The sequence below is a fragment of the Zonotrichia albicollis genome, chromosome 18 (assembly GCF_047830755.1).
Source record: "Zonotrichia albicollis isolate bZonAlb1 chromosome 18, bZonAlb1.hap1, whole genome shotgun sequence".
NCBI lineage: Eukaryota > Metazoa > Chordata > Aves > Passeriformes > Passerellidae > Zonotrichia > Zonotrichia albicollis.
Window position 1 is genome coordinate 4063772 of NC_133836.1, and position 15003 is coordinate 4078774.

A 15003-nucleotide genomic window follows, 5' to 3' on the forward strand; every position below is an offset into this window, starting at 1 on the left:
CAAGGGAAAGGAGAAACACTTGGGCTTGTTCTAAAAGTATATGAGAACAGGGATGTGGGGAATACAGATGTAAATTGTTCTTGCAGATCAAATAAAGTCTGGAACAACTTTCACACTCCAGTTCCAGACAATTCCTCAGTGCTTATCCCTGTAAACTGAAGATAAAAAAGGCTGAGATACAGAGGGGGCTGTGAGCCACGTGTCCCGGTGCTCCCAGCTACTGCCACGGGTCTTGTGATTCCCAGGGATCTGAGCAGCTGGGAGAGGGAAGAAGGAAAGGCTGGAGAGGAAGGAAGGCAGGGAGAGGAGCTGATGACGCCCATTGCTGTGCTCCTACCTGCGCTGAGCAGCACGTTCCGCGCCGTCGGGTGCCAGGCCACGATGCCAACTCTCTTGGAATGGCCTTCTAGCACTACCACCGGCTCTGTCAGGGACAGGGTGAGCCCGTTCTCGGGAATCTGCCACACCTGGGAGGGACAGGAAAGCAAAGGAAAGCTGCTCAGGCGAGGGCAGCCCCTCTGCAGAGCGCGTGGCTCGGCTGCTTCCCGCGTCCCGCCGGAGCTGTCAGTGCCCCGTGTGAACAGGGAGGGAATCAGGGAGGGAATCACTCCCAGCTGTCAATAAGCCCTTGGCTGATCCATGAGGAAAATCCTTCCTCACTCATGGGCCTGCACAAACCCACAGCTCCTCATGGTGCAACCCCTGCATTTCCATGTGCACAGACCCACTCCGCTCCTGCTCCCCAAGGAATCTGGAAAATCTCCCCTGCAGCTCCAATTCCATGGAAAGAGCTGCTGTCTTTCCAAACTATGCCTGTCCTGCTGCAGCTCTACCACTGCCTACTCTTCATTACTTTAAGAACACCAGCAATTCGTTTTCCTCTTAGATTCAGGATCCTTCCTGATCCCATTTAATTAGAGAATGGTTTGGTCCTGGAAGGAGCCAGAGCAGCCCAAATCAGCTCTGCCCGTTCACTTCTTGCCTGGTTACACAACCCTTCTGCTGCAAACTTCCTCAGGGAAGGGCCACCAGGAGGAGGAACAGCCCCCCAAGGATGCCAGAGCACTGGAATTCCAGCAGGAGGGAGGTGGCTTTTGCAGCTGGCAGCGAACAGGGATGGGACAGACAAACCCATCACCCCAAAGCCCCAGGGCAGGATCAGTCCCACCAAAACTATTCCTGCAATTCAGCACTGGACAATCATCTTGGAATTGAATTTGACCTACATAGAGTGTATTAAAAAATGCCATGGAATTCCAGGGAGAGCTCCTCGGGGAGCAGTTGGAGCTGCTGAAGGTAGGTGGCAGCATCAGAGCACGTTCGCTTTGCTTCCCATTGTCTGCTTTTCCTGGAGTTGGGAGAATGGGCCTTGCCAGCCCCTGCCCACCATGCCCAACAAGCTGTGGGATGTGAGGGAGTGGATTTAGGAAGTGAGGCAGACTGAGATGGACACGTGGATTTCTGTGCTAATCCCAGTTTTTCCCTTCTCAAAGGAATGACTGGCACTGGAAAAAAAACCCAGCAAGATGCAGAGATTCTCAGTGGGTACCAGCTCACCTCTAAATAACCCAAAACTGATTTAGCTTTTCATGGACACAGCTCCCAGTGCCCTCCTTCCCACACCCTCAGCTTCCAGGAGGAATGACCACAACGGGAACACTTCCCAAGGAGAGGATTCCACAAAATGGTCACAGCCCCAAGGCTGCCAGAGCTCCAGAGCCTTTGGACAAGGCTCTCAGGCACAGGGTGGGATTGCTGGGGTGTCTGTGCAGAGCCAGGATCCAACCAGGCTCACAGGGAAATTACAGAACTTTGGATGCAGGATTTACCCTGCCAAGGGGGAGGACTCAGTTCTGTTCTGCACCATCTCAGCCAGGAAGGATCCTGAGATCCCTCTGAGCAAGTGCAAAGGAGCCAGAAAACTCCAGAACCAAATTTAAAAATGAGACAGCAAGTGCAGGGGGTGGGAAAGGAAAGGGAGGCAAAATCCCAGTGAAAAAGTTGTTTTTTTTTTTAAAGCCACCGGAGACAGATGGAATTCTCTGTCAGGTAAAGAGCTGGGAGCAGCTGCAGAGCACTGCAATCTTGGGCAGATTTCAGACTACTGACCCAATAACCCTCCCTGCTATTCCCAAAAATAATAAAGAAACAAATGTGCAAGGTCAGGGCACGGCCCAGCCCCTCGTTCCTGCACAGGGTGGGGGTCTGGCCTCAGCCTGGGATCAAATCAGGTTCACAGGGAAATCAGAGAATTTTGGATGCAGGACTTACCCTGCCGAGGGGGAGGACTCAGGATGACTCCAAGGAAACCTGAAATTGCTGCAGGATTGCCTGGGCTTTAGGAAGGGTTTGTCAGCTCTCCCTCCCATGGGTGTCTGAGTGTTTTTGGGGGGGTTTGTGTTGTTATCAAGGGGGTTATGATGTTATCAAGGCTGTTTGTTTGTGCAGGAGGAAGTGGAGGGGTGGCACAGCTGAGGGAGAGGTTTGGGGCTGCAGGAAGGGCAGGAGGGGAAGGTTTTGCACAAGCAGCATGTGAGAAAGAAAACAAAGCAAACTTTTCTTTCACCCCCTTTAAAGAGAAGCAAAAACGGCCTCCTCTGGCTCTGCACAAGTTGAAAAGAAGACTAAATCCATGTTTATAAAAAGCATTACTTCCTACATCATATATGTCAATTTTTATCACTTTAAGTAAGGAAACAACTGAATTTGGGGCCTGGATTTATCCATGGCCCTGCAGGAAGAGGCTCTTGGTGCATCATTTTTGCGGGGTCACATCTTCTCCTCATCCCCCCTGCCCTGCTTGGTGGCTCAGGTCACTGCAAGAGCTCTCTTTGATTTTTAAAGGAATTTGCTCCATCACATGAGCTCTGCTCTGGCCTTTCCACACAAATTCCTTAAAATCCACCTTCAGATGAAGAAAATTTTCCATCTCTGAGGAAGGGCCTCGATACCATCTAGAAATCTTTATCCACTAAAACATTTTCCAGCTGAACCAAAAGCCTGCAGTACATCAGAGCCATTCAGCACAACATCAAGCTGGAATATTTAAGTAATTCCTCATTTGCTGGCACAAGGAAACAATTCCTCCAAGGGAAGAGGCCACAGAAGGTATTTGCAAGGAAGGCTTTGGAGAGGGATGTCAGGTCCTCTCCTCTTTCCCAGTCTTGTCTCCAATGCTGTCTGGTATTCCTAACACCAAACCTGTTCAAGGTTTATGGGCAGGTTTTGTAAAAATCTGGGAATTTCTTTAGAGGGAAAGGTTTCTGGCTTTGGATAGGGCCAAGTGAAGATTCCTTGTGCCACAGGGATGCTGCAGAGTTATGGCTGCAGGGAATCAGCCCTGTCCACCTGGAGACAGTGGTTTGCACCTCAAATCCATTTTCTATCCCTCAATACCATCCCAAATTCATGTTCTATCCCTCAACACCATCCCAAATCTACACTCTCTCCCTCACACAGTCCCAAATCCACGTTCCTTCCCTCAGATCATCCCAAATCCACATACTCCCCCTCAACACCACCCCAAATCCACATTCTCCCCCTCAATACCATCCCAAATCCACATTCTCTCCCTCACACAGTCCCAAATCCACGTTCCTTCCCTCAGATCATCCCAAATCCACATACTCCCCCTCAACACCACCCCAAATCCACATTCTCCCCCTCAATACCATCCCAAATCCACATTCTCCCCCTCAATAACACCCCAAATCCCCATTTTCTCCCTCACACCATCCCAAATCCACGCTCTCCCCCCTCAATACACGTCTGGCTGACGTAGCTGAGATTTCTTGTGAGATCCTAAATCCCTGAGTGCCAGGGCACAGATGGTCTTTAAGAAGCAGGATTTTTTCTCCAGCAGCTGGAATTGCACAGAATCCCCCACGTCACTTTCTGTGCCTCCTCCCAGCAGAGCTCAGAGCCCACGAGCAGCCTCGTGTCCTGCAAAGCTCCCTGGGTTTATTCTGCTCAGGAATCAGAACCCAAACCCTTTCTCCAGGAAAAAAAAAAAAAGGACGCTGAACTGTCCATGCCAGGCCAGAAAAGCAATTAAAATTGGGAAAGCTCATTAGCTCACTGCCAAAAGTCCAAGCCAGGGGTGTTCTTTGGGATGTGCAGTTCCCAACTGTCCTGAACGACTTGGGATCCATCACTTCCCATTCTAAACCTCCAGCTAACACACCCCAGCACATCCCTGACCCTGGAAGTGCAGCAAGGACTCACCTATTTCCCCTTCCACTCCACACAGGTCACACCAAACACAAAACCCCCAGAGGGCTCCACCCTCCTTCCCACATGGTTCCTGCCTCCAGGGATGGATGGGAAGCTCATCCCCACCTTGGGATGTGTGGAGAACCCCCAGAGTCCAGCAGGAGGTGCAGATCCCTGCAGTTTGTGTCCCCATCAGGATGGTGTGAGGGACACAGTGGGTTTGGGATGGTTTGGGAGGGAGAGAGTTTGTCCACTTGGACAACTTGCAGCTGAACTCTGTCAGTTTTTCTCCACAATTCAGTCCCTTTGGAGCCTCCCAACATATTTCTCATTGCACTTGGATTACAGACTTATTTTGCCTCCAAGGAGGCAGCTCTGGCCCTTCACTGATGCTCACATTTCACAAACATTCCCAATGTGCAGCCCTTCTCCATTCTGGTTGGAGAAACATTCCTGCATCCTTCCAAAGCTCCGTTCCAGCCCAGTAGTGAGAGTTGCTAACACAGAAGTTGTTGTTTTGTTTAATATTAAATATAGCCCATTTTGTTAACATGTTTCAGCTTCCAAGACTGAGAGATCACAGGCAAGAGCTGTCCCAGGAAAAGCCTCTTGGGATGAATCCCCTCCCAAACATTTTAACGATGAACAGAAGCAAAAGAATTTATCTGACATGATCTATAATAAGATTTCAATATAACATTCAGCCTACAGCACTTCTAAATATGGCCAAAGATCCCTGGAGTTATTTGGCATTATTTCATCTTCCAAGGATTTTCTTTCACTTATTCTGCTGTGTTTGCATACGTGGGATTCCACATCCGTCACGGAGCGAGCCCGGCTGGGCCATCACTGACTTAGAACAGGTCTAAATCCAAGGCTGGCAGGTGCAGAATTTGTGAAATTATTTTTATTTATTTATTTAAAAAAAGACATTTTGACATCTGCTCAAAACTTGGAGATAGAGGGGAAATTTCACTTCCTTAAATCTTGAAGGAATCTTGGAACCTTCCAACCCTGGATTCCTGGGCTCCTCACATCCATGCCCTGCTCCTACCAGTGAGCTGGGCTCATTCCCTTCCAATCCCTTCCTCTTCCCAACCTCATTCCCTTTCAATCCCTACCTCTTCCCAACACATACCTCTACACCCATTGGGATATCTGAGGTAAGGAACCAGCTGTCTTCTCACAGCTCAACAAATCAGAGCACCTCACCACAGACCGGCACTCTCATTCCTCTTCCCAATCAAACAAATGCCCAGGAGAAGGAAAAATGGAAAAAAAAATTCTTCCCTGTGAGAGTGGTGAGGCCCTGGCACATGTTGGAAGTGTCCCAGGCCAGGCTGGACAGGGCTTGGAGCAACCATGGAAGGTGTTGGAATGGGATGAGCTTTAAGTTCCTTCCAACCCAAACCTTTCCACGACCACTCTGCCCTCACCTCACCTCGGAACAGAAGGTTCCTGGAGACACCTCCAGGGATTCCAGCATCCTTTGGAGCAGGAGCAAAGCCCACCCCAGAAGGGACACTCACCATGACAGTGCAGTCCTCGGAGCCGCTGGCGATGACCTGGTCATTGTGGGGACACCAGTCGATGTCCAGCACCGGCCCCGTGTGCCCACACACTGTGGGGTAGGACTTGTCAATCCTGCCTGTCTGGAGGGAAGAAGAAGAAAGAGAGCTGTGATATCCTGAAGGAAGGTGCTTCCCAACACTCTGATTGCTCTTTCACATCCACAATTCCATGAGATCTGAACTCGTGGATCAGCAGAGGAACAGACCAGCAGCTCTTCTCCAGCATCAATGAACTGGAACTCCCCATGGAGCAAAGGAAAGGGTTCAGAGATCCAGCACAGCTGGGCTGTGACCCCACATCTCAGCACCTGCTGCCACACCATCCCTTTTCCCACCCCAGCTTCTTGGGAAGAGCAAAGCTCTGGTTTCATCTGCTTCCCAATGGAGATGGATGAAGACAACCAAGCTAAAAATGTCATTGGAGGGCATTGCTGGTCACTGAATTCACCAGGTCTGCTTGGTTTCCTAAAACAGAAGGATTTTCCTTGGATGGGAAGATTTTAGGATGCAGTTGAGCAGAGGAAAATTTGTTTTGAGGAACAAAAGTTGCCAGCATGGACTGTGACAGCCACACCAAGCTCTCCATGGCCAAAGGACCGGAGCCACCAATGCCAAGCTCCCTACAGGGATAACACTTCCAAGAAAATGAGTTAATGAGCCACCTAAACCTGAACTGGCACAAATCCAGCGATGCTGAAACACCAATTCTGCCCCTGGTGAATTCAATCCCACAAAGAAGGAAAAGGAAAATCACCCCCATCATCCTCCTCTCTCTTGGGCAATAGTTACAATGCTGAAGATGCACAGCAATAACAGCAGGGTGAGGAGGAAACTCCTCCACTTCCACAGCCTCACCCCTGGTCCTGCTCCATGGGGTTTTGTTTCACCTTTCCATGATGAGTGATGGGAGAAGAGAAGCAGCAGGGAGAGGTCTGGGATGGGGTCGTCTTCTTTTGTGTTTAAACATGCAGAAGAAATGGTTGGAATTTCACTTGTGCCATTGGATGGGAACGTTCCCCAACCTTGGAGGTGACATTCCTTAATTTATGCCTCCCACCCTCCTATTCAAGGCTGATAACCAGAATAATGCTGGACATTGGCTTTAGAGGATGACTGACCTGGAGCCCCCCACAAACAGCAAAACAAGATATTGATCCCAAAAAAATCCCACTAAAAGTGGAATTTAGGCTTCAAAAATAAATAAAAAAAAAGACTCAGTGATTCAGCTGCTTTTGGAATTATTAAAAGGGGAAGAGTTGTAGATGAAAAGCCATAAACCTGCCATTCAAAAATTAAAGCCTGTGTAATCCCTCTTGGATGCCATAATGTGAAATAGGATTTAAAAAATTAATACACCCAACTGCCATGTAGAATTCATCCATTTTAATTTACCCAATTAAAAGGAGAACCATGCAGAGCACATGAACTGCAGAAGGCACATGACAGGCCACAGACAAATACAGGAAAAATAGGAATAATAATGCAAAATGTCAGGGACTGCCTGTTCTGGCTCCCTGGCAGGAATCAGTGGGATCCTCCAGGAGGAGCTCCTGGTAACTATTTCCAGGCTGCACAAGCACTTGTCAGCTCAGTTTTGGGCTTCTACAGTCATTTATTACTGTGGGGATGCAAAAAAAAAAAAAAAAAAAAAAAATTAATTTCAGCAAATTAAACCCCAAACTTCACCTTTCAGTTTTGACCATGATGAATCTGCACAGGCTGAGCAGGAGCAGCCAAGAGCCTGTGACAGCAGTGACACCCAGGAGCTGCTTCCCAGCACCTGAGATGGAGCTTGGCTCCTACACCAGGATCCTGCACTTCCATGAGGAGCAGAACTTCCAGAATCATGGAAGGGGCTGGGCTGGAAGGACCTTAAAGATCATCCAGTCCCTTCCACCATCTAAGCTCCATCCAACCTGGCCTTGGGCACTGCCAGGGATCCAGGGGCATCACAGCTTCTCTAAGAAACCTGTGCAAGGGCCTCACCACCTTCACAATCAGGAATTTCTTCCCAGAATCCCATCTAAATCTACCCTCTCTTGTCTGAAAGCCATTGTTTAAAAGCTTGTTTATCCACATAGAATTATCAAACCAAGGGAGAGAGGACAAAGCAGAGCAGGAGATGTCCCACACAGCATCTCCCTGGGATCTGGCAGAGGAAGACAATCCCAGGGAGATGAAGAGCCCAGGGGCATCAACATCTTCACTTGGGATTGAGAGGAGAGACTCTGCTGCTCACCAGGAATAACCCTAGAATCATTCAGGAATAATTCCAGAATCATTCAGGTTGGAAATAATCCCAGAATCATTCAGGAATAACCCCAGAATCATTCAGGAATAATCCCAGAATCATTCAAGAATAACCCCAGAACAATTCAGGAATAATCCCAGAATCATTCAGGCTGGAAATTATCCCAGAATCATTCAGGAACAATCTCAGAATCATTCAGGTTGGGAATAATCCCAGAATCATTCAGGTTGGAAATTATCCCAGAATCATTCAGGTTGGAAATTATCCCAGAATCATTCAGGTTGGGAATAATCCCAGAATCATTCAGGAATAATCCCAGAATCATTCAGGAATAACTCCAGAAACATTCAGGAATAATCCCAGAATCATTCAGGAATAATCCCAGAATCATTCAGGAATAATCCCAGAATCATTCAGGTTGGAAATAATCCCAGAATAATTCAGGAATAATCCCAGAATCATTCAGGAATAATCCCAGAATCATTCAGGAATAACCCCAGAATCATTCAGGAATAACCCCAGAATCATTCAGGTTGGAAATAATCCCAGAATAATTCAGGAATAATCCCAGAATCATTCAAGAATAACCCCAGAATCATTCAGGAATAACCCCAGAATCATTCAGGAATAACCCCAGAATCATTCAGGAATAACCCCAGAACCATTCAGGAATAACCCCAGGATCATTCAGGTTGCAAAGCCCCCCAAGATGACCCCACCTGTGAGCAATCCCCACCCTGTCACCCAGCCCAGAGCCCCAACGCCACGCCCGGCCCTCCCTCGGCCGCCTCTGGGGATGTACAAAAACGAGCAGCAAACCCCAAAACGAGCCTAAATAAGGACATAAAAGTGCTGCAGGAGGCCCCAGCAGGGCGAGCAGGAGCTCCAGCCGCAGGGAGAAGCTCCTGCCTGCGGTCAGAGCACCCAACGGTCTCTGCAGAGGAGAGGAAACCGCGGCGTCTTCCTGAGCACGTTCGAGAGCTCGGCGCCGCATCCGCCCCTCGTCAGCAGCAGAGCCCTGTCACCCTCCAGGGGACAGCACAGCACAGCCACCCCCAGCAGCACCCAGGGGTGACCTGTTGCGGTGTGTTGCAATGTCCTGTTTTAAACTTCTGGGTCCCTTCCCAGGTGTGCCTATACCCCTTCCCTTCACCCTTGCTGAGTGTGCCCTGTCAATCAGGCTTAAGGTTCCAGCAAGGCGTCGTGTGGTTGGTCAGATTCAAAAGATGCCCCTATGCCCAGAGGTCATTGGCCTGTCTAAGTGTCATCCTCCCTTGAGACCCTGCCCCCTTCACCTGGTTGGTAACTCACCTGTCCCTTCCCCTGTCCCCGAGCTTATAAGGTTAATCAGACCATGTGGCCTCCATTCTGTCAGCAGCAGTTGCCCCGGTGCAGACATCTCTGTACCCATGGAATAAACATCTGGCAACCCTCCAGCAGAATCCACTCCTATTTTCTCTTCACCATGGCCAGAAGCTCTCTCTCCTGAGGTAAACGGAGTCCTGACAAGCCTGGACTTCCACCAGTGCCCTGCTGCAATCTCCAGCAGCCAAGGTATCTCTGGGGTAAAGCACCACAGTGCTGCCTTTGGCCCAGCAGTGAGGGTCAGAACTGGCCCAGGCACCATCTAACTGGTTATACTGGGATCACATTCCAATAGTGACCCCTCAGAGTGAGCAATGAGCAGCCTGGAGCTCAGGGATGTGTTTTACCGCCTCTCGGCATCGCTTTTGCGAATTCCATCCATCGCGTTCCTCCTCCCAGGGATTCCTCCATCAGATTCCGCCCCCTGGAGCAGGGAACCCCAATTCCCAGCACTGCACTGTGCTCAGAAAAATCAGGATTTTAAGGGATTTGCCAAAAGGGAAAGCTGCACTAGGGTTATAAAAAACCACCAGGCTGCAAAAATCACCAATCTCATGGTTTTCAACACAATTATTTTGGAAGCAGGACACCACGAGGTTTGGCAGCTGGGTGTGTTTCCATGCTACCCTAATGCTCCCAGGTTTGGGGATTTATTTATTTATTTATTTGGAAAATGTAATCTTATAATTAGGAGAGGATTTAAAATAAATCTCGAGTGCTGATACACAGCTTAAAATTAACTTCAAGAAATTCAATCCTGCTCATAATCCACCGGGGTTGTGGTTTGACACATCCCTGGTAACTTTTGAAATTTGGAGTTTATTTTATAAAATGTTGGTCAAAAAGGTGAATTTGAGGATTTTTTCATAAAGTTGGTGTTGACTGAATACACACTCAATATTTAGGTGTTTCAGCAAGGGGCAAATTTTTCTTATTAAATTAATTTTAATTATTAAAATTAAATTTTAATGTATCTAATGTATTCCTGATTAAATAAAAAATAAAAGTTAAATCATAGAAATACTAAACACAGACCAAGAAAAAAGTGACAGATGAGAAGAAAAAAAATTATGATTAAATCCAAAAGGGATGGATAAGCAACACAAGAAAAGTGTTCCTAAAAGTGGGAGTTTTATGAATTAATTTGAGTGTCTTGTGATCGTTTCTCTGCCAGAAAAGGGCATTTGGTGGCAGGAAACAGCTCATGGATTATGGTAAAAATATCAGGGAGAACAGCTGCTTCCCCAGCCCATGGCTGTGCTCCTTGAAATCTCCATTTAAATTAGGGAAGTGGCATCGAGTTGCACAAGCCAAAGCAGCTCCCCCCCCTCACTCTGCACAAGTTTGAGGAAGGAAATCAGGTCACAACTGCAAAGTTTGAAACCCCAACCCCCTGCACCTTTTCTCTGCTAGAGAAAATACTATTTTCTTTAAATTATGGGTTTTCCTAAAAAAAAAAAACTCCTGAATTTTATCCAGGGAACTTCTGAGCACCGAGCCTCCATCTCTGGCTGCAGCAGCTGGGCCTGGAGGAGGCAACTGGGAGAAAATTGGGGTGAAATAAATGGAAATTCCTGCCCATGCCCAGCAGCCATCAGGCATCCTGAACTAATCTGGAAGATTAGGAAGTGTTATTCCCTAAAGATCCACGGGAAAGTCAGGCAATAGGAGGGCACTGTGCTCTCCAAGAATCCCCCAGCAGTGCTCCTGTTGGCACCTTGGCAGCTGCAGGGCTGTGACATTGGATATTGGGGAAAATTTCCACACTGGAAGGGGTGGGCAAGCGTGGAAGTGAGGGAGTCACCATCCCTGGAAATGTTAAAACACAAAAAGTTGGGGCATTTTGTGATGTGGTTCACTTGCTCAAAGGTTGGACTCGATGAGCTTGGAGGGCTTTGCCAACCTCAAGGATTCCATGATTCTGTGATTCCATCCCAGGCTGCCACAGAATGGACACGTGCTGGCTTTTAAAAAATTTTTAAAAATCCCAAAAACCAACACAAACAGCCCTCACAGCCAACCCAACCTGCAAAATCTCATCACTAGAAGTGCAGCACAGCTCCAGCATTTCCATGGATATCTGTCCCAGAAATGACATTACAATTAAAAGGACAGAGTCAGTGCTTTTTTCCCTCTCTAAAATATAATTTCCAAAGCAGTTCATCCCCCTGCTCCTTCCAAACTGCAGGAAAGCCAATGGGTATCCCAGAAACTGAGGGATCTGGATAAAGTGGAAAAATCCTGCTGCTGTTCAGAGGATGAGCATCCACCCAGAGAGAGCAGAGCTGCTGGGCAAGGAGACAAAGATCCACAAAAATCATCCCCATGAGCTGGGAACAAATGATCCAGGGCTCCATCAAGTAAAACTTCAATTTTTATTACTGGACGAAACCTTAAAAATGCAGAGATATTTGTACAAACCTCTGGCTGTAAGACAGGGGATGGAATTTGCTGGTTTTTTTCCCTGGAGGAATGAGATCCATTAGCCCCTCTGCTGCCCTCTCTTCCCTACTGCATTAGAACCTGATGATCCATTGGAATCAAGCTGACAGTGATAAATAGAAACTTCTTTTTATAGAGAAAAATCCAAGGTGAAATAAAAGGACAAAATCCATCACACTCCCCCTAAAATGGCAGGAAAGGCTCAAATAAACCCATCACAGCAAAAACCTCCTGGTTTTATTCTACACACAGTTCAGAAAATGATGATTTTTCTTTCCCTCAAATCCTTCCTGGTGGAATAGGAATTGGGAAGAGCTGCTGAACAGCTCTCATGGATGAACACCAAGGCCTGTCACTTGCAGAACAACATATTCCTTGGAGGAGATCATTCCCGAGGTGTGCACGCCCCCACCCACATGCTAATTGCCTCTGAGGGCACCATCTGATCCCAGATCCTGCTGGGAAGGGGGTGCAGGAAGGGATCAGGAAAATGGAAAAAATCTAATTAAAGCTATATCCAAAAGGGACTGAATAAACCTCTGGTAAAAGCCTTATGTAACACAGCTCGTGGCTGAATGGATCCTTCTGCGTGAACTCAAACAAAAAGGAACATTTGCAGCAGGTTTTTCTGCGCAGATATAAAAACTGCAAAGAGTTTTGGAGGATGGGAAAAAAGAAATTTTTCTCTAGTTCTGCTGGAGCACACATCCAGCATCAGAACCACCCCTTGAATCCAGGTGTTTCCAAGTCATCTTGCCCAACATATCAGGAAATGCAGGGAATTCTTATCTGGTACCTTCCCTGTGTACTCAGAGCTTTCCCTCAGAGAAAACCAACTCTCCAACCACAGCCCAGAACAAGCAGTGAAGTTTCCAGCTCCTTCCCTAATAACGCTGATTATCCTGACTCTTATCACCTCCACAACCCTGACCGGGAGGAATTACAGCTTTCCCAAACTATGTGGCTCGTTCCAACAGAGGCCAAACCCCCAGACCGAGCAACCTGTGGGAATTCAGATTGTCCGATGCTCAGCAGCTCCTGCCGGAGCATGGGAATGGCGATTCCTGGCAAAGCCCCTGCACATGTGCGTGCAGGAAAACAGGAAGCTCACACAAAGCATTTCCACAGGCGGCAAAGCCCGCTCGGCCGCGCTGCTCCGGGGATGGAAAGAGGATGCAGGGAGGGAAGAGGATGCAGCCCCTGGGTCTGCCATTGGTGCAAGGGGACGGAGAGACCCGCGGCAGCACGGGGGAGCTGGGGACGCGGCGGGGACGTGGGTGACACGGGTTAATTCGGACACACACACGGGTTATATCCCGCATATGGGGAAATGAATTCGGGTTAATGAATTCCCGCGCACGGGTTAATGAATTCCCGCGCACACACACACGGGTTAATGAATTCCCGCTCTCACACACGGGTTAATTCCCGCACACACACACACACACACACACATGGGTTAATTCCCGCTCTCACACACGGGTTAATTCCCACACAGACACACACACGGGTTAATTCATTCCCGCACACACACACACACAGACACACACACGGGTTAATTCATTCCCACACACACACACACGCGGGTTAATTCACTCCTGCGCACACACACACACGGCTGAACTCTCTCCCGCGCTCACGGGTTAATTCCCGCGCACTTGCCGCGCCGCGCCGCGCCCCCGCCCCCGCCAATCAGCGCGGCGGCCGCGAGCGCTGCCATGACCATATAAGGTAAAAAGCCGCGGCCGCCGCAGTGCCGCTGCGGAGAGCGCGGGTGCGCGCGCGCGGAGGGGCGGGGCTTGCACGGAGGGGCGGGGCCTCTCCCTCACGCCGGTGTCCGCCCCCCCCCCTCCCGAGCACATGGAGCGGGGTCCCGGGGGGCCCATCCCGCCCCAAAAACACCCCAAAAATATCCCAAAAACACCCCCAGAGCTCCCGCTCAACGCCCGGAGGGAGCTGGGAGCCTCCAGCCCGGCACCGATAAACCCCGGCCATAACAAAACCCTGTAATGTCACTGAGAATTGGCAAGAAAAGCACATTAAAAGGAGTAAAATCGCCCCTTTTCTGTGCTCCCGCCCCAAGGGTCAGTCACATCCCAGGTAATTCCCAGTGAGCCGCAAAGATGTCGTTATGGGACATTTCCCCTGCAGAAATGCAGCAAGTGTATTTTTATGGCTCAATTTTAAAATCAGCCCGATCCCATGGTTTAAAATTGCCTTTTTTTTTTTTTTGACTATAACAACAAAGATTTTGCTGCGGGGAGCTTAATAAGTATCTGTGCTAAACAGGCTCAAAGAGAAATCCAAATGTTATTTAGGGTGTTGAAGGAACTAAAGGAACAATTTCATCAGCCCAGGCTATAAAAATAAATGCGGAACACAGGAACTGGTTAGAGCAGAGCCAGCAAAGCACTGCATTGCAAAAGAACGTGTCAGGCTGGGGGTGAGGGCCACAGCTCCTCCAGCTTCCCATGGAACCTCCTCAGATGTGGATTTAAATGCCTGTGGAAGGCAGGAATGGAGCTGAGGGCACCGAGGCAATGATAAATAAGAGGGTGGGAGGAAGAACAGAATGGATGTGAACATAATGACAAAGATGGTACTTCAAATGCAAAAAAGGGCACTCAGAAATAACAGGAATTTCTGCCAAGGACTGAGAAAACACAGAATCATGGAATCATTAACGTTGGAAAAGCCTTCTGAGACCACTGAGTCCAACTGTTCCCCCAGCACTGCCAAGGCCATCATGTCCCCAAGTGCCACATCCACACAGCTTTTAAATCTCTCCAGGGATGGGGACTCCATCACTGCTCAGGGCAGCCTGTTCCAATGCCTGACAACCTTTTCCATGAAGAAATTTTCCACAATATCCAATCTAAACCCCCCTTTGCACAGTTTGAGGCCGTTCCCTCTGGGTCTGTCCCTGTTCCCTGGGATCAGAGCCTGACCCTCCCTGGTTGTCCCCTCCTGTAAGGGAATTGTGCAGAACCAGAGGGTCCCCCCTGAGCCTCCTTTTTGTCCAGGCTGAGTCCTCAGTCCCCCTCATCAGATTTGTGCTCCAAACATTGGGATTTAAGAGAAAAAAGAGGGATGCACATCCCTAGCTGTCAACATCTGTGCCAGCATGCAGCTGAAGGAGGAATTCCTAACCCAGGGCAGTGC

At 48.7% G+C, this 15003-nt stretch overlaps 1 protein-coding gene across 3 annotated transcripts in view; it reads right to left on the bottom strand.

The window, feature by feature from the left end:
- Nucleotides 1-15003, bottom strand: part of CORO1C (coronin 1C) — a 38232-nt gene that overhangs the window by 5347 nt on the left and 17882 nt on the right. For all 3 annotated transcript variants that reach the window (XM_074554312.1, XM_074554313.1, XM_005495061.4), the window contains exons 3-4: nt 5742-5864; nt 338-467 (exon numbers count right to left, since the gene is read on the bottom strand). In XM_074554312.1, coding sequence (XP_074410413.1) covers nt 338-467; nt 5742-5864 — 253 coding nt within the window. The remainder of the gene's footprint in view (nt 1-337; nt 468-5741; nt 5865-15003) is intronic.